The 24,487-nt window shown below is 39.9% G+C and overlaps 1 protein-coding gene across 3 annotated transcripts in view; it reads left to right on the top strand.

Moving 5' to 3' along the window:
- The window catches only part of RSRC1 (arginine and serine rich coiled-coil 1), a 370,782-nt gene that overhangs the window by 171,367 nt on the left and 174,928 nt on the right, over positions 1-24,487 (top strand). For all 3 annotated transcript variants that reach the window (XM_077826483.1, XM_077826481.1, XM_077826482.1), the window contains exon 6: positions 9,455-9,506. In XM_077826483.1, the coding sequence (XP_077682609.1) occupies positions 9,455-9,506 (52 nt within the window). The remainder of the gene's footprint in view (positions 1-9,454; positions 9,507-24,487) is intronic.

The following is a 24,487-nucleotide window of genomic DNA, read 5'->3' as shown; positions in this document are numbered from 1 at the left end:
GACCCCCAGATCCCTTTCCGCAGTACTCCTTCCTCGGCAGTCATTTCCCATCTTGTATGTGTGCAACTGATTGTTCCTTCCTAAGTGGAGTACTTGGATTTGTCCTTATTGAATTGCATCCTATTTACTTCAGACCCTTTCTCATGTTTGTCCAGATCATTTAGAATTTTAATCCTATCCTCCAAAGCACTTGCAACCCCTCCCAGCTTGGTATTGTCCGCAAACTTTATAAGTATAATCTCTATGCCATTATCTAAATCATTGATGAAGATATTGAACAGAACCGGACCCAGAACCGATCCCTGTGGGACCCCTCTCATTATGCCCTTCCAGTATGACAGTGAACCACTGATAACTACTCTCTGGGAACGTTTTTCCAACCAGTTATGCACCCACCTTATAGTAGCTCCATCTAGGTTGCATTTCTCTACTTTGTTTATGAGAGGGTCATGTGAGACAGTATCAAAAGCCTTACTAAAGTCAAGATATACCCCTTCCCCCCCATCCACAAGGCTTGTTACCCTGTCAAAGAAAGCTATCAGGTTGGTTTGACACAATTTGTTCTTGACAAATCCATGCTGACAGTTATTTATCACCTTCTTATCTTCTAGGTGTTTGCAAATTGATAGCTTAATTATTTGCTCCAATATCTTTCCGGGTAGAGAAGTTAAGCTGACTGGTCTGTAATTCCCCGGGTTGTCCTTATTTCCCTTTTTTGTAGATGGACACTATATTTGCCCTTTTTCAGTCTTCTGGAATGTGTCCCATCTTCCATGACTTTTCAGTGATAATTGCTAATGGCTCAGATATCTCCTCAGTTAGCTCCTTGAGTATTCTAGGATGCATTTCTTCAGGCCCTAGTGATCTGAAGACACCTAACTTATCTAAGTAATTTGTGACTTGTTCTTTCCCTATTTTAGACTCAGATCCTACCTCATTTTCCCTGGCATTCACTATGTTAGACGTCCAATCGCCACCAACCTTCTTGGTGAAAACTGAAACAAAGAAGTCATTAAGGACCTCTGCTATTTCCACATTTTCTGTTATTGGCTTCCCCCCTCGTTGAGTAATGGGCCTACTCTGTCCTTGGTCTTCCTCTTGCTTCTAATGTTTCTGTAGAATTTTTTTTGTTTCCTTTTATGTCCCTAGCTAGTTTGATCTCATTTTGTGCCTTGGCTTTTCTAATTTTGTCCCTACATACTTGTGTAGTTTGTTTATATTCATCCTTTGTAATTTGACCGAGTTTCCACTTTTTGTAGGACTCTTTTTTGATTTTGAGATCATTTAAAATCTCCTGGTTAAGCCAGGGTGGTCTCTTGCCATACTTCCTATCTTTCCTACACAGTGGGATAGTTTGCTCTTGGGCCCTTAATAAAGTCTCTGAAAAACTGCCAACGGTCTTCAATTGTTTTTCCCCTTAGACTTGCTTCCCATGGGATTTTACCTACCAACTGTCTGAGTTTGCTAAAGTCAGCCATCTTGAAATCCATTGTCTTTATTCTGCTGTTCTCCCTCCTACCATTCCTTATAATCATGAACTCTGCCCTTTCATGATCACTTTCACCGAAGTTGCCTTCCACTTTCAAATTCTCAACCAGTTCTTCCCTATTTGTCAAAATCAAATCTAGAACAGCTTCCTCACAGTAGATGTTTGCTAAAAGGTAGATGACAAAACTAGAAAGGAAGTAAAGTTACAAGATTCTAAATGGGCATTAAAAACCAAGGAGTGAAGTGGGCTGGTTTGCAGTAGCTCAGGGAACCAGTACATTTCCCTTAATCTCAGCTTTCCTTGAACCGAAGTGTTCATTTACTTTTCCCCCTGCTTTTATTTATGTTTTAAAGTCTCTGTAGACTTTGTGGTTGCAGAGATTAACTTTTGAAATATGAACTGGATATAAACCAATTCTGATAAATTGGCCTGATTCTGCAGATATTCTGAAACAATAGTTCTGTAAAATGTGAAACTTTATCCTATTGGAGGTACTAATTAACATAGTTTAACTGATTAAAGTATTCAGGAAAGAAGGCTTTATTGTGAAGGTATTCATAATGAGTGGCATCTTATTGAGAAGACATAATTATTTGTATTATTGTAGGGCCCAGGATCCCCAGTCAAGGACCAGGACCACATTGTGCTAGGCGCTGTACACACAATCCCTGCCTGCTCCAAAATGTTTACAATCCAAGTGGTTGGAGCTTTACTTGAGAGAGCATCCTTGTTTATTTTCTAGTTTGATCCTTGTCTAAAAACCATGAAGAATAATATAACGTTTAAAACTATAAATACCTGCCCCTGTATCTTGTAATAAAATTGCCTGTACATTAATATCATAATCTGTTTTAAGTACATTGGGCTACGAACAATTTAATCTAGAAGATAAAACTTTTAATGAAGTACTGTCCAGTTGTTGTGTTGTCATCAAAATACTTATCCCATCATGGAAGAAATACAATATAAGCTAGCTGTAATTTCTGTTTAAATTCTATCTTCAATAATAGCTTGTCAAGGTTCCTTCCCCACTCTGAACTCTAGGGTACAGATGTGGGGACCTGCATGAAAAACCCCTAAGTTTATTTTTACCAGCTTAGGTTAAAACTTCCCCAAGGTACAAACTATTTTATCTTTTGTCCCTGGACTTTATTGCTGCTACTACCAAGCGTCTAACAAATATAACAGGGAAAGAGCCCACTTGGAAACTTCTCTTCCCCCCCCCATCCCAGTATCCTCCCAAGCCCTACACCCTTTCCTGGGGAAGGCTTGATTAAAAAAAAATCCTCACCAATTTGCATAGGTGAACACAGACCCAAACCCTTGGATCTTAAGAACAATGAAAAGGCAATCAGGTTCTTAAAAGAAGAATTTTAATTAAAAAGTAAAAGAATCACCTCTGTAAAATCAGGATGGTAAATACCTTATAGGGTAATCAGATTCAAAACATAGAGAATCCCTCTAGGCAAAACCTTAAATTACAAAAAGACACAAAAACAGAAATATATATTCCATTCAGCACAACTTATTTTATCAGCCATTTAAACCAAACAGAATCTAACGCATATCTAACTAGATTGCTTACTGACTTTTTACAGGAGTTCTGACCTGCATTCCTGCTCTGTTCCCAGCAAAAACAACACACAGACAGAGAGAACCCTTTGTTTCCCCTCCAGCTTTGAAAGTATCTTGTCTCCTCATTGGTCATTTTGGTCAGGTGCCAGCGAGGTTGTCTTAGCTTCTTAACCCTTTACAGGTTTCTCTGGCCAGGAGGGATTTAAAGGTGGTTAGCCTTCCCTTTATATTTATGACATAGCTTCATAGTCCCATTGGTGCTCTGCGTGTGTCTGTGCTACAGTGCTTTGAGAACCAGCTAAAAAGCAGTAGTCTAAGCAAAAGTCCTCTCATGTATCTGGATGTTTGGGTCTAAGTTTTTAAAAGGGCCAGGGGAGTCAAATACCAGAATTCATTTATTTTTTGTAGTTACTTATTAAGCCTCCGAACAGGCCTGTGAGGTGGTTAAGTGTTATCTTCTTTATACAGATCTTCTCAACCGCAGAGAAGTGAACCAAATGATCATATAGCACATTAATTACAAGAATGGAACTAATAACTTCCAGTCTAATGTTCTAATCATTAAATTATATCCCCTTCTGTAAAATAAAAAAGTAGCAGTTTTAGTGCGTGTACTCTCTCCTTTTGACCAGTCAGCTTCTTCTTCAGCCCAGTGTTCACCTAACCAATTTATACCTTCACTGTGGTCTCTCACTACCACAGCAGTGTCCCCAGGACTAATTCACCCCTACTAATACCAGTGAAGAATACATATGAGATGTCAGCAAATTCTCCTTGATTTATATTACTTTCTCACTCTACTTTAATATTTTAAGTGTAAAATCAGGACTAATTCTCAAATTTACTTGATATCATCTGTATTAGTTTCAATATTAACACACTGTTGTCAGTATATATTTAACATAGTAAGCATTGTTTTTTGTAAATAACAGATTTATCTACGTAAAATGTTTAATAGTAGTTGTAAACTACAGTTCTGAATATACTGATAATTCCAACCTACTGAGCTGAACCAGTGGATCATGGAGATGTAGGAGTGTGAAGTATATTCTCTTACCTTTGTGACTGCTCCAGTAGGGCAGCTGGGATCCTGACTGTTGACGGTTTCTTGTTTGCTTTCCTATCTTTTGCCTCTGAGTTGCAGGGTGTGGAAGAACAGAAAGCATAGTTGAACTGCTTGCTGACATGTACAACTGAGTTCTTCATCTTGGCATCTCATAGTTTCCCAAAAAGACTAGGAATCACCAGTGTAAAACATTTAAAAGCAGATGAAGCAATATGGTTTCTCAGTCTATTCATGACACGTTCAAAAGTTTAGTAAGACATGCTTTGGACAATTTTGTGTGAGAATTTGTCATGAAACATTTCTTGGTGTTTCATATATAACATTTCTGATATGTGACAAGTTTACAGCTGAGAAAAATCAAATTTATGAGGAATACTATGTGCCTTACTGTCATTGACTCTTCAATATAATGTGGTATTTTAAATTATATGCCAAAGCAAGACAATCATGTTTGTTAGCATTTATTTTATTTTTAATCCAAAAAAACTCATAATGTTCTTCTAGTAAATTAACAAGAATAAAATTAATGTATCAAACAAATCTTTTGCATATTCTGTATAATTTTTTTGTGGCAATTAATGCTCCAAAATCTAATTGCATCATAATAATTGTAACAAAGAATTAGTTATATTGTAATGCAAAGTAGCTCTGTTTCTTTTCCTTCGTAAATTTGCTTGTCAAGAATAATTTGTAAGTTATGCTGACAAACATTTTCACTTTTTTGTCTATATAATTCATTATTTTTTCCCATTGGAATAACCACATTTGTTTTTCTTTTATATTCAACTTCAGTTTCAATATGTGGAATATGGAATAAGTTTGAGTATTATTTTCTGGAACTTAATGGTTCTGTGCTCTGTTCAGTACATGATATCAGTGTCCTGCATGGGTAGGGCCCTGCCAAATTTATGGACAGTGAAATCTGGTTTCTCCCTGTGAAATCTGTTTTTTTCTGTGCTTTTACCCTATACTATACAGATTTCATGGGGGAGAACAGCATTTCTCAAATTGGGGGTCCTGACCCAAAAGGGAGTTGCGGGGGGGCTCACATGGTTATTTTAGGGGGTTCATGGTATTGCCACCCTTACTTCTGCACTGCCTTCCAGAGCTGGCTGGCCGGAGTGCAGCGGCTGTTGACTGGGCACCCAGCTCTGGAAGGCAGCACCATTCCAGCAGCAGCACAGAAGTAAAGGTGGCAATACCATACCATGCCATCCTTGCTTCTCCGCTGCTGCTGGCGGCAGCTCTGCCTTCAGAGCTGAGCTCCCGGCCAGTAGCCACCACTCTCCAGCTGCCCACCTCTGAAGGTAGTGCCGCCGCCAGCAGCAGCACAGAAGTAAAGGTAGCAGTACTGCAATCCCCTCTACAATAACCTTGCAAACCTCCCAACCCCCCAACTTCCTTCGGGTCAGGACCCCTACAATTACAACATTGTGAAATTTCAGATTTAAAGAGCTAAAATCATGAAATTTACTATTTTTAAAATCTGATGACCATGAAATTGACCAAAATGGACCCTGAATTTTGTAGGGCCCTATGCATGGGTTTAGGTCAGTGTAAAGATGAATAGTTAGGTCTGTTCATTTCAGTTATATCACTTGTATTTTCTACCTCCCACATGATGCTGTTGCTGTTAAATCACCATACACATACAAACATGTATTAAATTAACATTAAGAAGCAATAATAAAATCAAATAAAATTTTAAATACATCATAAGCAGGAAGCCTGCCAAACAGTCAGTGGGGTCACTGGATGATCAAGGTGCTAAAGGAGCTCTCAAGGAAGACAAGGCCATTGCAGAGAAGATAAGTGAATTCTTTGCACTGGTTCTCACTGCAGAGGATGAGAGAGGGATTCCCATACCTCAGCCATTCTTTCTGAAGTTCTGAAGAGTTCTGAAGGAATTCAAATATGAAATTGCCTACATAACTGTGGTATGTAACCTATTGCATAAATCAGTCTCTGCACCAGACTACTGTCAGATAGCTGATGTGGCAATTACAGGTGTTAAGTCTAACTTCAGTACCAGGCAAATTGGTTGAAACTATAATCAAGAATTATCAGACACATAGATGAATACAGTATGTTGGGGAAGAGTAAACACAGTTTTTGTAAAGGGAGATCATGCCTCACCATTCTATTAGAATTCTTTGAGAGGATCAACAAACATGAAATTCAGGAACCTGAATTGGTGGATTATTGATACAAAAGACAATAAATTCCTTCATTGACTAGTACTCAAAGGCCAATAGAAGATAAAAAATTCCATTAAAATTCTGGAGAAGAAAACCAAACCATTTTGAATAATGACCTTTTTCAGTGTTTGGTGATAATTTAAAAAAAAAATTTAAAGCAGGAAGGAAATGTTAATTATTACATGTATAAACAACTTTCCATATTGTCTTCACAAAAATTCTTCATTTAGGATACTTGTTTTACTAATGATGGAAAACAAACTATGGCCATTTAGATATCTTTGGAGGAATTATATCTGGCATATTGGACTAACTGACGGAAGTTTCTGTGAAAGTATCATAACCTAAGAAGTGGGACATTAAAGTATTCTATGCTGATAGATGAGTTACACTCAGATAGGAATATTCTATGTTAGAACTATAACGAAATATTTTCAAATTAAAATCACTATTCTTTTTTTAATCCTTAGTTGATGTATATATGCATGATTTGTAAGACTTAAATATTGTGATAAATATATTGAAAAATATTATCAAGTTATATAACATTTGTATTAAGGACACACTTGAAAGATGACACTCACCATCATGTTTAAATTGACAAAACATGGAGAATATATCTTGGCATAAGGGACAGAAAGCCCAGGTAGTTGTGAAAAGGGGAAACACTTGGTATACCTTTTCCAGCTTCCCCACTTTTTCTAAGCATCCGTGCCTTGACATCAGGGAGACGTGGAGCATTAAAACTATCCATGTTCATACGAACCATACTGATATTAGCTACATCACCAACTCTTGCTCAGAAAGTCTGAGGGTCTTGCGGACCAAACCCCATTAGTCTATGATGGTTGAGTTGATGAACTGTCAGGTTCCTTTACAACTTTTCCCTTTCCTGTTTATACATTTCTTGTCTTGTATTACTTTCTTCCTGCCCCTCGACTCTGCAAACAAAGCTAGTCTCAACTACCTGCTTTGCCCACAAGCGTCTTTGCACTTCGTTCCATGCTATTCTTTACACATGGACTCTTATTATGAACTTATCTGTAAGCCTGCTACCCTCTTCTCCTTTGAATCCCTTTCCAAGACTCAACTCTGCCATAATACCTACCAAAAATCTGGCAACAAAAGATGGTGAGGTTTTGGGGTGGTGAGAAATTTTGGGAGGGACAAGTTAGCCACCCATATGAATGAGTGTGGGAATCTGATACTGAGCCTTGAGAGCTATCGTTGCTCTTCATAGACACTGCAACAGTGCAGTGGACTTCACCACCACATGCCTTGCTCCTGTATTCTTGTGGTATGATGCTGCAATGATTGTGTTCAACTTTCAACTGACCCAAGGCGTTCCACTTAGTTCTGTGGGGGAAGAGGCTGTTGCTAAAGTTGGCACTGTCAATCAGTGAAAAGTTTCCTTCTTTCAGACTATGGTGCTATACAAACTGGTGCCAAAGTGAGCAGATTCCTTTATTTGAGGCATCAAGACCTGCTAGGCTCCTGAATGGAACTTTTCTGACCCTGATAACTTTTGTGAGAAGTGAAGTAATTCAGGGTGGCTGGCAGGTAACAGCGTCCTGTTGCATAGTGAACTCTCCTAACTCACAAAGAATATATTCAACCAGTTCTGTTGCATCAGCAGTGTATGGGGAGAGTGCCTGACATGGGTGGAAGTCATTTTTGGAGTCTTTGAGTCTTACTGGAGAGGCTGCAGTGGGAAGGTGTAGTGGTAGCCTCCTTTGTTGCTGGCTGTTTGGTGGAGGCAGTGGATGTTCTTGTATGTCTGGCCATTAAAGATTGGCGGGATGGTCATTCACACCAATCTGTACTTGAAAAGACCTATGGAGATGCTGTGACTCCAGACATTGGAACCTCTCCTTGCTGAAGATAATGGATGTGCCATCAGTATGTTGCTCAAACACTTTACTGGTTATAGAATTGGTACTGTTGCTGTATAAGGCACAAACTGAGATTAAATCTTGTGAGGGACATAAAGAGTAACAAGAAAACATTTTACAAATACATTAGAAGTAAGAAGACAATGAAGAACAGGGTAGGCCCATTAATCAATGAGGAGGGAAAGACCATAACAAATGCAGCAATGGCCGAAGTGTTAAATGCCTTTTTTTTGTTTGTTTTCACCAGAAAGGTCACCAATCTTAGACTTGTTTTGGCCGGTACTCAGACTGGCCAAAACAATAACATAATGTAGGGACACAGTCCTACAGAGATAGAGATGGGATGGATGACTTAATCCATTGGTGGTCCATGGAGCTACATCTGTCCCTGTGAATCGTGTGTCCTTTTTCAAGCCATGACACTTCTTACTATTGTAGTCTAGACTAGGAATCTCTCAATGTTTCCAGAGGCTTTTTGACAGGCATCAGACAATGAGTACCTTCCGAAACTTGGGTAACTGCTTAATGATAAATGTGTTTTTTGTGTAAATTGAACTGTGATCAGAATTGCAGGTGACCCCAAAATTAGAGGGGTAGCAAGTACATGGGACACAATAAAATTGTTAGGTCCCCTGGAATGATTAGCAGAGTGGTTGACACTGGCAATGGAAGGACATTTGTCCCCCTTTGGTATGAAAGAACATCTATGGAGAGGAACTAAACAGAACAGACACAAAATGGGGTATGTAACCACAAGCTATACCAGTCATATTAAAGTACATTTTTCATTGGTCCTAATGCTACTTTTTTATAAAACCAGGCACTAGAGTTGCCACACGGAATGGCTGAATTTGAATGGTTGAAAAGGAGCGATGCATGAGCACCTCAGTATTTAGACTCATTAACTCAATCTTTTCTATGAATAACTTCTTTGGTTCTGTCCTACCACATGTTCATACTGTCACCCAGATCTTGAGAACTTAGCTCATAACTGAATTTAGCTTCAACGTTACCTTTAAGATGATGGGACTTGTTGACGCAATGACAAAAATAAAGGGGATAATCCACTGTTGGGAATGTAAGTACAGAAGTAAATTGAGTGGTGTGTAATGGTTTCTACCAGACTTAAATTTAGTGTGTGTTTGTATATGAAATAATACATAACATGTAAATATATACAAAAATTTGTTTCAATAATGCTACAGTTTATTGTAAATCTTATCTTTCTTTTCAGTCTCTTGCTGAACAGGCCAAAGCTAGATTGCAGTTGGTTCTTGAGGCGGCTGGTAAGTGATGCTACATAAATATGTAATAGAAGTAATAATTTTACTGCATTGTTTATAATATCACAAAGTGAAACCTGTGTCCCAGTTGATTTTGTCCCCCACACTTTGGCAAATATTGAATCTTTTCCCCACCTTCTCCCATCAAACCAGTGTGGCTGTTCTCATTTGTATACCATCGTTGATAGTGTCTAAATTGTTCTGGGATGTGGAAATCAATGTGTGTTAGTTATCTCCTGCAGAAGAACTAGCACGTGAATTTCAAATGTGTTTGCTGTCATTGTTCTGGTTTTTGTTTGTTTTATGGGTTCCAGAAAAAGTGTGTGTGTGGTGGGGGATTCTGTAAAAATCTTCTTTAAAGAGGTGAAGATTCTAGGCCTGTACTGCATTTCTGTGCCCTGTTAAAGGTTCTCTTACTTTCTGCAGCAGCACATTGTCCCAGACATGCAAGAAGAAAGATAAGACACAAGGAATGAGATTTAATTAGGCCACAGCTTTAGTAACTTAACTGATCTGTGAGCTATCCAGCAATAACTTGTAGAGTGCAATCTGTTCAATGCGCTGGAGGACAGCTGTTATCCCTCCACACCTTGTCCTATTATGGTAACTCCTACAGCCGTTCTCATGTATGAGGGTTAAGGGGCAGAGGAAAAGGGGTTGTCTCCTCACTGTACCAGACATTAGGTACATCAACACGGTTCTTCAGTTGCTTTGGAAGATGCCCTCCCCCCAAGTCCACTTCCAGTTCTGGCTTATCAGGGAACTGGACCCCTGTTGAATGAGTATCTGTGCTGGACACCTGCCACCAGAGGCACCAGCGGTTAGCTTGGCTGATTTCGCCCCAGCCCTGCCAGATTACCAGATTGTTAACCATTCCGTTAGAAAGGTATATTATTTCTTCCTTGAATAACTCTAGTGTTGGTTGTACAATTTTGCGATGGGCAATCATCAACCTTTCTGACTCCCATAATTTAGCCACTTGTCAATTTACCTCTCTCATGCCCTTGTCCACCTGTGAAATCCTTGCAGCTCCCCTGCCAAACCCTCTGCTGTGGCATCTCATGCCAATTATAGTTACCCTGACTCGACTCCTAAACTCTGGCCTATCCCTTTACTGAATCACCACATTATTTCCCCCTATCTGCACACTGATCCATTCATGTGGCCCCTCCCTTGACCAATGAACATATAAGAGGGCATCCGCTGACCTCAGAATGTGTTCCTCCAACCAACTCACAGTTGCTGCTGGTCAAGCACATAATGACTCCCTGACCATAGAGAAGGGGCTTATGTGTCCTCCTTCTGTTACTCAGAAGACAATAGACTTCTACAGAACTCCTGACTCCCCAGCTACACACCTACCTCTCCACCCCTGACCACAAGAAGCTGGCTCTTGCGATGGGGGAAAGAACAGGAACCCCCTACTGCTTCTGAGACTGTGGGGATGCATTTCTCAATGCTATTTTAATACTTGAAAATGTTACTTTTGCCTACTGGTTTTGCCCTTTTATGCTTGGCAAATAGGGCCTCATATTTCTTCTATTCAGAAGTCAACATGGCTATCTCTACTAAGAGCAATGCCTTTAATGAATTAAAATTGAATTTAATATCTTGGATTAGGAGGGATGACAGAGGCAAGAGGTGTCAGCAGTTGATGGATTAGTTCTGAGTCTGTGGATGGGAATTCCTGAGGGTAGTAGTCAGAGCACTGGGGGTTGTATGATGGCTGTATGCTTGAAAGACTATACAGTCATTATGCAGATCAGTTCTTCCTAGTCAATAATAGCATAGGGAATTCCATAATAGAAAAGTGCACGAACAGTCCTGAGGCTGTTACTGTACAGTACCCCAGGGCTCTGACTCAGGCAATTCTGTTTCAGTATCCTCATGGACAATGTGGGACTTCGGACACGTGTGAGACAATTAGAGAATATTAAATTGTTAATTAGTGAATATTTTAAATACTACATCTATGGGTAAGAGCCCATTTTACTTGGGTACAAATTCATGTGGTGAACAGTATAGGGGGTCCAGTTATGGTGTTGCAGCCTGAAAATTAAAGAGTTCTCAGTGGAGCTTTGTAAGCAGCTCTTTCACATAATTATAAACAATGCAAATATTTCTAGATTTAATAAGATATCTTATTTCAATTAAATCAACAATTGGTATCAATGATTTTGTAGTACAGATGCAAATAATATAGAAAAAATATATAAACATTAGTAAATATGCACAAATTACTCTGCTTTGAAATATTTGTTTTGTATGCCATTTTGTTTTAAGCACAAGCATATATGTTTGTTAAAAGCATAAGATCAAATTTTCAAAGTGGCCACTGGATTTGGGTTCCCCAGTTTTTTGGTGCCCAGCTCAATACCTGTGTTTTGGCTGTCAGACATGCTGATCACCTGCAGCTGTACTTCTGTAAAACAAGTACTAGGTTTCTGAAGTTGGGCATCCAGAGGCTGCTTTGGAAATTTTTTGCCAAGAATTTTATTTTTTTGCAGAAGAGTGTTGGTGAATATTTTCATTGGCATTTGTTTAATAATTTCAGTTAATCGAATGTTGTTCATAGGTGTTTTCCTTGATTTCTTCATCATTTATGTAGCGTACTCAAAAAGGGCTAGACCATTCATCTGTAATCATATTTGCAATTTTACTGCAGTCCTATTTAGTCCCTAGACCTTACACTTTTTGTTTTTTTCCATATACAACTTTTTGTTGTTTTTAATGCACAAAAATAGGAGAACTTTCAGAATTTCTTACAAATGTTATCAGTAAGTATGGGTGCTGTGCAGTCATTTCAGATCTTCAATTTTAATTTATATTCTCCTGTTTCATAGATTTAATTGTAAAATATACTTTACAAGTATGCGGCCTTTTTTCCTCTTCCTTTTGGGGACCTTTTTTTCCTAAAGGGAAGTACTTCTTTTGATATTTCCAGCAAATATTCACGTTTTTCAATAATGCAACTAGCACCTTATATTTCATAGTTTCAAATGTATGCATTGTTCTCCATATCTTTTAATATGTCTTTGAAGCATATAATTAAAAAATAGATGTGACAGCACAGACCTCAAAAAGTACAATTTGTTTATACTACTCACAGCTGTCACACCTCATTTTTTAATTTAACACCTTGAAAATGTATTAACAATACCATGAGTTGTATATCATCATGACCTGGGTCCTGTGAATTTCAAGAGACATTTAAAATGGTTCTGACACTTTATAATTTTAAAAATTCACAGCTGGACACTGAAGTTTAAATTGGAGGTGCAAATTGCTCATGGATGACTTGAGAGAGGTTTAATGTATTCGTTTATCTTAATTTGAAATGTAGGGAAAATCCCCTTTCCTGTCTGTATTTTAATGCTGAAAATGGAAAATAAAAAAAAACCCTGTAAAACCCAACTCTGTTGTTTGTTCTTGCTCAATTAAGAATGAAGTTGACAACATTGTTGTGAGAAGGGTGTGGAGAAAGGCTAATAACTTTTTCATTCATTCTTTTTTTTTTGTTTAAAGCAAAATGAGAACTTTTTACCATTATATCATTTATATGAAGTCCTTCTGTGCCAGAATTTTACCAAGCAGTATTTTTCAATACAGCTATTATAGCCCTCATTGCTGTAATGTGATACTCTGTTTTGAGAGAGTTGTTTTCAATACTGAAAATACAACAAGTTCAACTTTTGAGAACAATAACCTGGGGGCCAGGTACTAGTCCAGGGTTCAGCAGTACTTGTATATTGCAGTATTACTGTAGTTTGTGTTATAGTTTGTCACATCACTTTTTATAAATTATCTAGCTTTGTAATATTTGTAGTGCATTGTGTAGTCCACACATTTTTTAAAAATAGACATTTTGTTGCCTTTTCAAGGCTTTGACAATCCATGTGTCCAAAGTTGTTCAACAACAGTTGTTTTGGTATAATGTCAATACTTATAGTAGGCTATATCTGAATATGGTGTAGCTTTAAAACTTAAGTTTGGTGACAGTAAACAAAAATGATCTTGCCTTTTATACGCTACAGTAACTCCTCACTTAACATTGTAGTTATGTTCTTGAAAAATGTGACTTTAAGCGAAACGATGTTAAGCGAATCCAGTTTCCCCATAAGAAATCATATAAATAGGAGGGTTAGGTTCCAGGGAAAATTTTTTTGCCAGACAAAAGACATTATGTACATATAGAGCATTCGTTTTAAAGAATTTTAAACATCAGCAATGATGATTGTGAAGCATGGTTGAGGTGGTGGAGTCAGAGGTTGAGAGACGGTGGATCGTTTAGCTGCTCCTCTCGCTGTTCTTTCCAAAGTGCTGTATGTGTGTGTGCGTGCGTGCATGTGCGCGCTCACCCCCACGCCACCCCCTCACCCCGAGCGGGCTGTGTCCTCACTCCTCCCTTCCCCGCCAGAGCCTCCTGAATGCCGTGAAAAAGCTGATTGCTGCAGGTGGAAGGCACGGTGAAGGAGGGGGGAGTTGCTGATCCAGCTGCTGGTGGGCATGGAGGAGAGTTGATAGGGGGGCTGCCGGCCCACCCTGGTTCCAAGCCCCCACATCCAAACAACGTTATAAGCAAACATTGCGCACCTTTAAATGAGTATGTTCTCTAATAGATCAGCAACATAACAACGTTAACCGGGATGATGTTAAGTGAGGAGTTACCGTATATAGATATTCCAGATCAGTTTAGATTCTTCAGAAAAAATAGTTTCATTACTATATTTACCTTCTTTCTGCTAACCCATAGACTTACTGATTTAACCACTGTGAACATTCTGTATAATTTAATGTATACACTTATCAACATCAACAGTACAATAATACATTAAGCTACAAATGTAAGCTGAAAGATTGAATTAGAACATACTGTATATGTGCAGCTAAGTTGAGCTAGTGTTGCCATTGCATTTAATTTCATTTTGAGAAAAAGAAATGGCTTCCAGTTAATAAAGTTGGCATTTAAACTGTCCCACTTGAGCTTTTGAGGTTAATCCTTCATCAGGGTTATTTTCACTAAAAATTAAATTATGCTAGAACATGATCTTGAGGGCTTAGGTGTACATACATATAAAACACAAAGTTGCAGTGGTGATAGGTTAACCAGCAGGACTGACCCACCACCAGCTGACGTCATGTTAAACACTGCATACCCTTGTCTATACTAACTGCAGTCTTGGTTAACATAACTCCTCATGGTCAAGTTCTGCTACAGTCCAATTTTCTAGTGAAGACAAGCCCAGTGAAGTGGATGACTTGGAGGAGGAGTGAGTTTTCACTTTTATTGCTGCTACTTGGAGAGTTCTTTCTCCAAATCGAGATTAATAGTACAGCAACACATCTGCTTGCATTGGGATGGCTATATTGTTTTAATGGAAAAAGACATACACAATTTTTATGAAAGTTTAAAATTAGCAAAGTATTGTAGAATGCAAAGAAATTGCAGAGACTCTAAAGTTGTTGACTCAATGATTATTTATGCAACATACCATAAATATCACTTTTGAGGAGTTCCAGATTCATTTAGGCATTTCATCTGGGCTATTTCAGTAACAGCCCTTTTACCTGAAGGCAAGGCTGAGAAGATGAAAATCTTTACGATGAGATCTCATTAACAATTTAGAAATGGTGACTGCTGACCATGTTCAGGAGTAATTTTTAATTGTTTATACCTTTTTGTTTTAAAACGTACCTCTAAACCAAGGAAATGGTATGATATCAGTGAGGACTGTTCCATACCAAGTTTAAAATTTTAGTGCTTTTTTCTTTCCTGAAGCTTGATACAGAAAAGTGTGTGTGTGTGTGTGTGTGTATGTATGTATGTGTGAATGTACATTTTATATATATATACACACACACACATATATGTATTTGCAAAGGAAAAAGGGTCTTTTCACTTTTTCAAAGTTCAAAATCTTTAAAAAGATTTTGCTCAAAAAAAAAAAAAAAGTAGAGAGAGAAATTAGCTTTGAGCATAGGCCAAACACAGAAAATGTCAACCCAAAAGGTGAATATTATTTTGTAAAGTTGATTAGTGTGAAAATGGCGATTGTAATAGATACTGGTTTGCTGTCTTTTTTTTTACTATAATAGCTGATTATGCCTAACCTATAGTTCTCAGGCTGTATTTTATTCACATCAACCTGAGTTCCAAGAAAAGATCGGAGTTAGGCTAGTAAAAAAGAATTTAATGCTAAATTCATGCCAATTACTAGAAAGACACAACTGTGTTTTAATTAACTACTGATAGTAATCCTTAGAGGCACTTTCACACTAGAGGGAACTTCAAAAAGAACATTCCATACAAAAAGTTTCATAGCCTCTAATGTACCATATTACTTTTTCTATTGTTTCAGGTAAAGTATTTGTGTTTAAGGGTTTTAAGACTTAAGACTTTTTCTCTTCACAATCTGGAGGATTTTGCTTGATCCTTCATTGAAGTCATGATATTTTATTTGGCATGGAAAATTGTAATGTACAAGTTTAGAAATTTGACATCCTGCGGAATTAAACAGGAGAAGGAAGCTGAAATGTAGAAATACAATAATATTTAGTATCTACAGCATACAAGGCTTGAAAGCTCTTTACAAATGTTAATGATTTCTAATCCCATACAAATGATATGGCCAAAGTTTACCAACTTTGATGCCTAAGGTAAGCTGCATACAAAATTTTTTTAAGAACTGAGGAGTTTGCACAACTTCAGTGGGAATTGTGGGTGTTCAGCATTTCTGAAAAATCCATGTTTAGTGCCTAACTTTAGGCATCTAGTTTGAAATTTTTGATTTGTATTCTTTAAAGTAAAAATGTAGTAAAAGGGTGATGAAAAGAGATGGAGTTAGTTTTCACTGATATTTGAAAGTTTTCTTCTGACTTTGAGTTATTGCCATGTGTGGGTTGTCTGACTAAATGTTTAATAATTACCTACATTAGCTATAACATTCATTTTTAAAACCTTTATAGTGAGATATTGCCTACAAGAAGCCTTTGTGTTCTAAAATTGTGTTGGTTTCCCATACGGTTCACGCTAACTCAATCTAGTTTCTCTGTCAGTATAGATTAATGAGTCCGCATCTGTGTTCTGAGTAAACCAGGCAGTAGCTGTAGTCACTTAAGTACTCTACATTAATGGTTTTAAGAAACTAATTTGAGTTTATAAAAACTGTTCCTCAGTAGAGATTATTGGTCACAGCTATACATTTATATTTGTGTGACTTTTATTTACTTATCTATCTTAATATTGAAGTAGAAGAAAGCCTTTTTAGCGTAGTCTAACAATATGACAGCAACTTACCATGTTTGAGCAGATGTTAAGCAGGCAGTAGTTGAATGTTAATTTTGAGAGGGTGGTATGTTTAAGCCTATCTGAAGTATGTTGCATGTGGGCTTTCCAGACTTAGTTACAATGCTGTGTCTCTTGGGAGAATTTTAAAGCTAAACCTCTTTCTTTTTGTCACTCTATATGGACTCTCTCAAGTCAGTATAAAGCAGATCATCCCTAGGCTAAAGCTCTTCAGCTTTTGTTATTGGGCTCTGTAGACCTGTAATTAGGCCTCCTGGCAGGCCTTGCAGGCCAGTTAATGGTCATATGGAGTTTCTATGAGGCAGACTGGCTTTGTATAAATCCTTCGTAGGAATACGTTTATGGGTCACTTCCTACCAGGACCATGCTTTGTCCCTGTGCCCCACAGGCTGACAGGGAGCAGGTTCCCTTGACCATGGACAGCTCAGTTTGCTACTCACAATCTACTCAGCTAATCCCCAGTGTAAACAGAGGATTTAGCAGAGCTTCTGTCACTTACAGTTGCCAAACCACTTGGGTGTCTGTGATTTCTTTCCCAGACTTCATTACTGAAAGAGAAGAGTATAAGGTTTAGCCTTGTTTGTATCTTAAATATACACTATTTCTTTTCAGTAGTTTTAAGAAAAACATTTCAAGGTATTAGAATATGTAGTCTTACTAAAGAACACTGAAATAAGATTAAAACAAATTACAATCTGATAGGTTGTGCTATAAAAAATTTGTATAAGGCACCCATGTTTTTTCATAAAATGTAAAATATGGATGGATGCTTTTAATGTAAATATACTGATATGAAATAGCATATGGACATTTTGAACCATTAATCTTACTGTTCACACAAAAGTAGCTCTGAAAGATTCTGTAGTGATAAATAAAATTCTCTTTTTTTCCATATAAAGATGATTACAAAAGGTGATCTGGATTTTCAAAGTTCTAGAGTTTAATTGGGTGACTATTACTAAAAGAGCATGCAAAAATACAATATTTTTATAGTCAGAATTGTTGAGGGAGTTTAAAGGAGACTTCAGAATTGTACTGTAAATACGACATTAGCAATATATGCTAAAAACTGATAAATAGAATTCTTAAGGATTTTACATTGTTTGACAGCAATTCTGTATGTTTTAATATTTAACTCATTATCCTCTGCTTACACTGTCAGTTTCCCTCTTTTTGTTCTCCATGGCACACATCTTATTATATTTTTCTTTTTCTTCTTTGAAAAGAATTCAATGGAAAACTATAAATATACTGGTGTAGCTAGTGTAAAAATGAAAATATTGGAGGATATTTGTTGCATGGGTTTTTTCAGTTGTTTTAATTATATATTTCTTCTTAGGGAAGACAAATCTTTATTTGTCCTGGCCTTATCTATTAAATAAATGGTCAAATATTCTGCACTCTGTGGTACCAAAATAGCCCATGACAGATGTGGCTGAAAGGACCACATACGTAGACTCTATGATTTTAGTCTGGTGGAACTAATAGGATCACTCATTACTTTATAGATTCTTGCTTTTCTTTTCTTTAATGAAAGCAGTTTAGTTAAATAGGCTGGCCTTTATTTTGCTCTTTCTCTGGATATGGAAAGATACTAAAGAGGGCATGGGGTAGCAAATATGAAAACATTAAAACTGTCCTTTTAATTGTAATTATTGAGAAATTACTGATTTTTAAATACAATGATGAACTTTATATTTGTAATGGCTTTGTTGGTTGGAGTAGTGTTTTGTGTAGCTCTGCGTAGGGAAACATCATAAACCCTTCCAATTTTTTAGCCTTACATTACATTTTAAAGTAGCAGTTTTAGAAGACTCAGTAAATTGTGTGTGTATATAGAGGGTGTAAAAGCATATAAAGAATGTTACATGTTTTATGGAATTTTAAAATAGTATTATAAATCATCCCATTGAGAGAAATTGCAAGAACCTGAAACACATTCTATGACTCAAATTTCTTTTATTTCTTGTGCTTTCAGTTAGGTATCTTTGACAAGAGTCTATTGAATTTTTTCTCAATAAAATATCAGTTCTGCCAAGAAACATATGGTGATGCATAGAACAAATAACCATATAAACCAAGAATGCTTTGATATAAGGCTTTAAGGATTTTTTGGATAGCAACTCTTGAGTCAAGATAATAAGAACATGACATAGGGACATATGCAGATAATGAAAGACATATGAACATGTAAGGACTGATACACCTCTGTGGGCACAGGCAGGTACAATTTTAAGCTACTTGCACCAGCTGCACCCAAACTGCACCCAGGTAGCACAAGCTGCACCTAAGGTGTATTCAGCAGTACTGCTACTGCCTTCTCCCAGGAATTCCACCAAGAGATGGCAGCTTTAACTCTAGAGGGAACGCCACAGGACTCCAGCTGGTGAAGGCTGTCTAGGAGATGTGTTGAAACTGAGGAGGTGCTCTGGTTGCTGTTTCCAGCCCACCTCAGTCTGCCACTCCAATTTTATGAGATGCTCTGGCTGACTCCAGATGGCTTTTGTAGATAAAATCACCTTCATTCCTCTGTCCAGGTGGACTTTCCACCACTGGGTTCACAGCCTCTGTTTTGGTGCTGGAATAAATGCTCCACAGACTACAAAATTGCATGTTCAGAACTGTCCAAGAAGCAGTTCACATTCTGCTCTATTAATGAGGGCAAACTACTTTAAATTATATATATTAACCTCAGAATAAAGATTTAAGGTCAGAGCTCATGAAACAATGGAAAGTTTCTCCTGGTGAGTTCGGGCTGCTTCCCTTCATTCAGAAAAGTTTCTTCTTTGAGTAGCTGCAGCTATGTATTCCACTTAGGGGTGTGTGTGCTCAGCGTACCAGACCCAGAGATTTTTACCTAGCAATACCTGTAGAGGGGTGGCACTCGAACTTCATGGTCATAGCCCCTCCCTACCTATATGAGGTGGTGCCACCCTGGACACGTTCCCCCCACCCCCACTTCCTTCTTACCCTGCATGGCTGGAGTCAGAACTCGCTGTGGTTTTCAACTTCACAGTCCTCTTTTCAGTGACTTTTTTCTAGTTGCACTCCTAATATAGAGTTAGACTTAGTGTGCGTTAATTGTACTTTGTGTTCCTGGTGATGCCATCACTAGGGTTTAAACATTGTCCATCATGTGTAGGGGCCCTCTCCAATAACGATCCCCACATGCGGGGCTTGCTGTGTCTAGACAAAGTCCACATGAAGAAGTGGTGTTTGATTTACAGTTCATTCACAGAATGGTCTCAGGTGGCGAGGGATCTTCATCTGAAGCAGCACCTGGTTGAGCAGGTCGTGTGGCCTGCTTTGGTACTGAAGCCTTCATCAGATCGCAGGTCGCCCTCTGATTTGGACAGTGCTGCCGCTTTGTGTCCTTCTCCAGAAAGATACAGGAATTGTTTCCCATTGAGTGTGCTGAGGAAAAGATCTCATAAGACCAATGAGACAGGTCCCATGGGGACTTGTCTCCCTCCTCCAGAAGAAGTGTGGATCAGCACAGGGTGAAGATGGATACATTGGATGGAATAGGTCCCATTAACTACTCCCTGGAACTGCACAGGAAGGTCAAAGACTCTGTGCAGTTGACTCCCATTCTGGTCCCAGGGCGTCCATTGACTCCAGTACTGATGAGGATGATGCCAGCACCAGCTGCTTCTGCCTATGTCGGTGGCATATCAGGCCACAGAGGACCTCCTCTGACTTTTTGTCCTGACCTCTGTTGGTCCAGGACTTTGCCAGGGCTGCATCCTTTATAGCTCCATTAGCTGGGCAAGCCACTGAACCTATGGGTATGTCGGCACCATGCCCTGATGTTTCCCTTCCACACTCAGTGGAAAGGGGGCCAGTACTGAACTTGACACAAGGGGACCTCTTCAGCACCAGGAATGTCTTCGGTACCCCCATGGCTGGTGCCACCATGTTGCTGTGGTAGCAGTAAACACCTTCCACTTTGGCGCTGTTAGTTACTTTGGTACTGATGCTGACTTTGGGGTCAACACTGCTCCTAGCAGTAGCAACAATGGAGGCATGCTTGTTGCTGGTGTTATAGTTTTCATCCTCTGCACCAGTCCCCTTGTCAGTCTGAGCTATGGAGGAGTTGGACCAGCTGTTTACACCTTCAGGGCTCTCCCCATTGCTATTCCCTGAAGTCTGGAACTTCTCAGTGTTTGAGTTGGGATCTTACTCTTCCCTGCTCTCCATCACTTCAACGAGGGCCATTCATGGAGCACTATATGTACCAGGATTGGCACTGGTCCCAGGGTTGGCATGGGGAACCCTGTCCTGGTGTCTACTGGCCAACAGTGCCCTGTCCATATTAGTGGTCTCTGTAGAATCCATGAGCTGCTCTTCAGTCGCAGAGATCCCACTCCTCATCTTGCTTAAAGCCAAAATCACTGGCTACGTCTGTGGCAGTGACTATCGATCCACCACAGGTCAAGGTACTGGTGAACCTTCCTCTTGAGGAGCCTCCAGAGTCATCCCACCTGAGCCCATTAGCCCTGGAGCAGGATCTGGCTCTGGCACAGTTAAGTACCTCATCCTTGACCCCGGGCAATTCCAAGGTGCCAAGCTCTTCCTGCCCTTCAGTACTGATGATTTCAAGGCATACTAGGACCTGTTGAAGAGCATGGCTGCTTCTATGGGTGTTCAAGCGGAGTTCCTGCAGGAGAACACATACACAAGTTAGTGATATCCTGCAGCTGTTTGCCCTTGGAAGAGTCACCCTATTAATGATGCGCTCTATGAGCCTGCTTAAGTCCTCTTGAGCATGCCAGCTTTGGTACCACTTGCAGCTGAGCACATAGAAAAGCACTCTTTCATTCCCATGCAGAGATGTGAGGGTTTTAATTCCCATCCAGCCCCAAATTCCTCAGTAGTAACCGTGGTGAACAATAGAACTCAATAGAGTAGATTTAAATCCACCGCCAAGGAGAAGGACTCTACACCTCTTCTTCCTTGCAGATAAGAATTGCTAGTCAGACAAAACTGTTGTCCAGGTACCACTTTATCAGTTGGATGGCTATGTCTTAATTCATAAATGAGCTGCCCAAGTCCTCAAGGGAGGAATTTTGGGCATTTGTCACTGAAGGCTACTTCTTTGCAGTTTTTGCTGGATGTCTCGGATACTTCAGCAAGAGTGATGGCCTCTGTGATGACCATGAGGAGGTCTTCCTGGCTGTAGAATTCAGGCATTGCTCTCAGTGTCCTCCCTTGGACGTTGAGGATTTGACCTTCAATGATTAGGCACTGTTCTCGGATAAAACAGACAAGACTCTGCACTCCTCCTTCAAGGACTCCAGGGCTACCTTTTGGGTGTATGCACTGGTAGTGCAAAGGCGCCACTACGGTGTTCAACACCAGCAACAACCTCAGTATCATTCACCACGCATGTTAGGGCAGCCTTTCTGTCCCCCAAGACAGCGGTACCCCCCCAGAAAGGAGCATAGATCCCACAGGAGAAAGCAGTCATGTATGAGGTTCGAACAGTCCACATGCCCTCCCTTGGCACCTCCCCAGCACCCATTTTGACTCCTTGGTCCAGAGCAGTGTTCCAGTTGTCACTCCCTTCCTTCCCTCCCCCACCCCCACCCCCATTTGGGGACAGGCTGGCTTGATCACCACTGACAGCTGGGTCCTAAGCATCATCAAATCGGGCTATGCCATCCAGTCCCCCTCCATCCCTCCTTCTCACTCTCCTTCCCTGTGCCTCTTTAGGGATGCCCTCACAAGGTATTGCTCCTTGAGCAGATTCACTCTCTGCTCACGTTGGAAGCTTGTGGTGGAGGAGGTTCCACCAGATCATCTGGGTCAAGGTTTCTGTTCCTGGTACTTTTTGGTGACCAAATCCAAGGAAGGAAGGACTAAGACCCATTTTTGACCTTTGCAGCCTCAACAAATATATCAGGTATGTGAGGTTCCAAATGTCAACTGTCCTCCCTGTATTGTCTTAGAATGACTGGTTTGCTGCCCTGGACCTTCAGGATGCCTACTTTCATGTGGTGATTTTGCTGAGCTGCAGAAAAATCCTTCGATTTGTTGTAGCGGAATGCCATTTCCAGTATATGGCACTTCCCTTCCTCCTCTATACTGCCTCACAGATTTTTACCAAATGCGTGGCCATCATCATGGCATAGCCCAGAAAGAAAGAAAGGGATCCATATCTTTGTGTATTCAGAAAACTGATTACAGAGCTCCTGATCCAGAGAGGATGTCCTTTCTCACATCAATGCCACACTGCGCTTGCTTGAGCATCTGGATCTCATCCTAAACACTACAAAGTCAACTTTGTTTCTCCCTCAGAAAGTAGAGTCCATTGTGGCCCTAATAGATTTTACAAGTGTGAGAGCATTTCTGTCAGATGTTTTTAGGTGACTCGCCACTTCTGCAGTCTCAGCCTTCTGCAACAGTTTGGATGTGCCTGAGGCTTTTGGGCCACATGTCCACTTGCACTCAGGCGGTTCAGTTCACAAGGCTGCATCTTCACCCCCTCCAAATGTGGCTCAGGTCAGTTTACTGTCCGACTCTTCACTCCTTGGACGTATGGGTCCCTCTTCCTCCACTGGTCCTGGACTCCTTAGAGTGGTGGAGACTTCTTGACAGTGTTCAGGGCGTTCCTTTCATCTGGCCCTTACCAGTCATGACTGTTGTCACCAATGCCTCTCTGATGGGCTGGGGAGCACATCTGGGGTTGAGTCCAAGATGTGTCATTGGAGCAGGTGTCCTCTCTGCATATCAATGTGCTGGAGCTTTGGGCCATTTACAAGTGTCACACTTTTTGGGTCCATATTGGGCTCAGTGGTTCACATATTTACTGATGATACCATGGTGATGTATTATGTGAACAAGGAAGGAGGAGCACACTCCAGGATGCTCTGCCAAGAGGTAATCCTGTTATGGTAGTTTTGCATTGTGGCGAGCATCACTCCAATAGCCAACTACTTGCCTGGGGTTCAGAATCACCTTGTGGACCATCTCAGCAATTTTTTTTTTTTTTTTTTGCTGAGTCATGAGTAGTCTCTGAAGACAAGCATCCTTGGGACTATCTTCATAACCTGGGGCAGTCTAACAATCAACCTGTTTGCTACAAGGGACAACAGGACAGGAAATGTTGCCTATTCTGCTCTCAAGGGGACTTCACTCCAGGTTTTCTGTCAGACACATTCCATCTCAGCTGTTAAGCGCCTCTCTTCTATGCCTTTCCCCTCATCCCAGTCATCTGACAGGTCATCTTCAAGCTGAAGGTGTATCGCATCAAGCTCATTCTCATTGCCCTGGCATGGCCGGGGCCATGCTGGCTCTTCAACATTCTTGTGCTGCAATTCAGCCTCCCATACCGCTTCTTCTCTATGCTGACATACTCATATCATAGCCACACCTTCCACCTTATGCTTAGCTTCCTGCATTTCAAGGTATGGCTGCTGCATTGCTGAATGGGGAGGAAGACCAGTGTTCAATGGTTGTTCAGCAGATTCAACTCAACAATAGAAAATCCTCTATCAGGATGGCCTCTTGCGCAAAATGGAAACTGTTTTCCATGTGATCTTTGACCCAGGGAATTCAACCAATGCTGGCTTCCGTCCAAGACATCTTAGAGCAGGGATGGGCAAACTTTTTGGCATGAGGGCCACATCTGGGTGGGGAAATTGTATGCAGGGCTGGGGCAGGAGGTTGGGGTGCG

This window comes from Eretmochelys imbricata, chromosome 9 (genome assembly GCF_965152235.1).
Source record: "Eretmochelys imbricata isolate rEreImb1 chromosome 9, rEreImb1.hap1, whole genome shotgun sequence".
Lineage (NCBI taxonomy): Eukaryota > Metazoa > Chordata > Testudines > Cheloniidae > Eretmochelys > Eretmochelys imbricata.
This window is presented reverse-complemented; position numbering and strand designations above follow the sequence as displayed.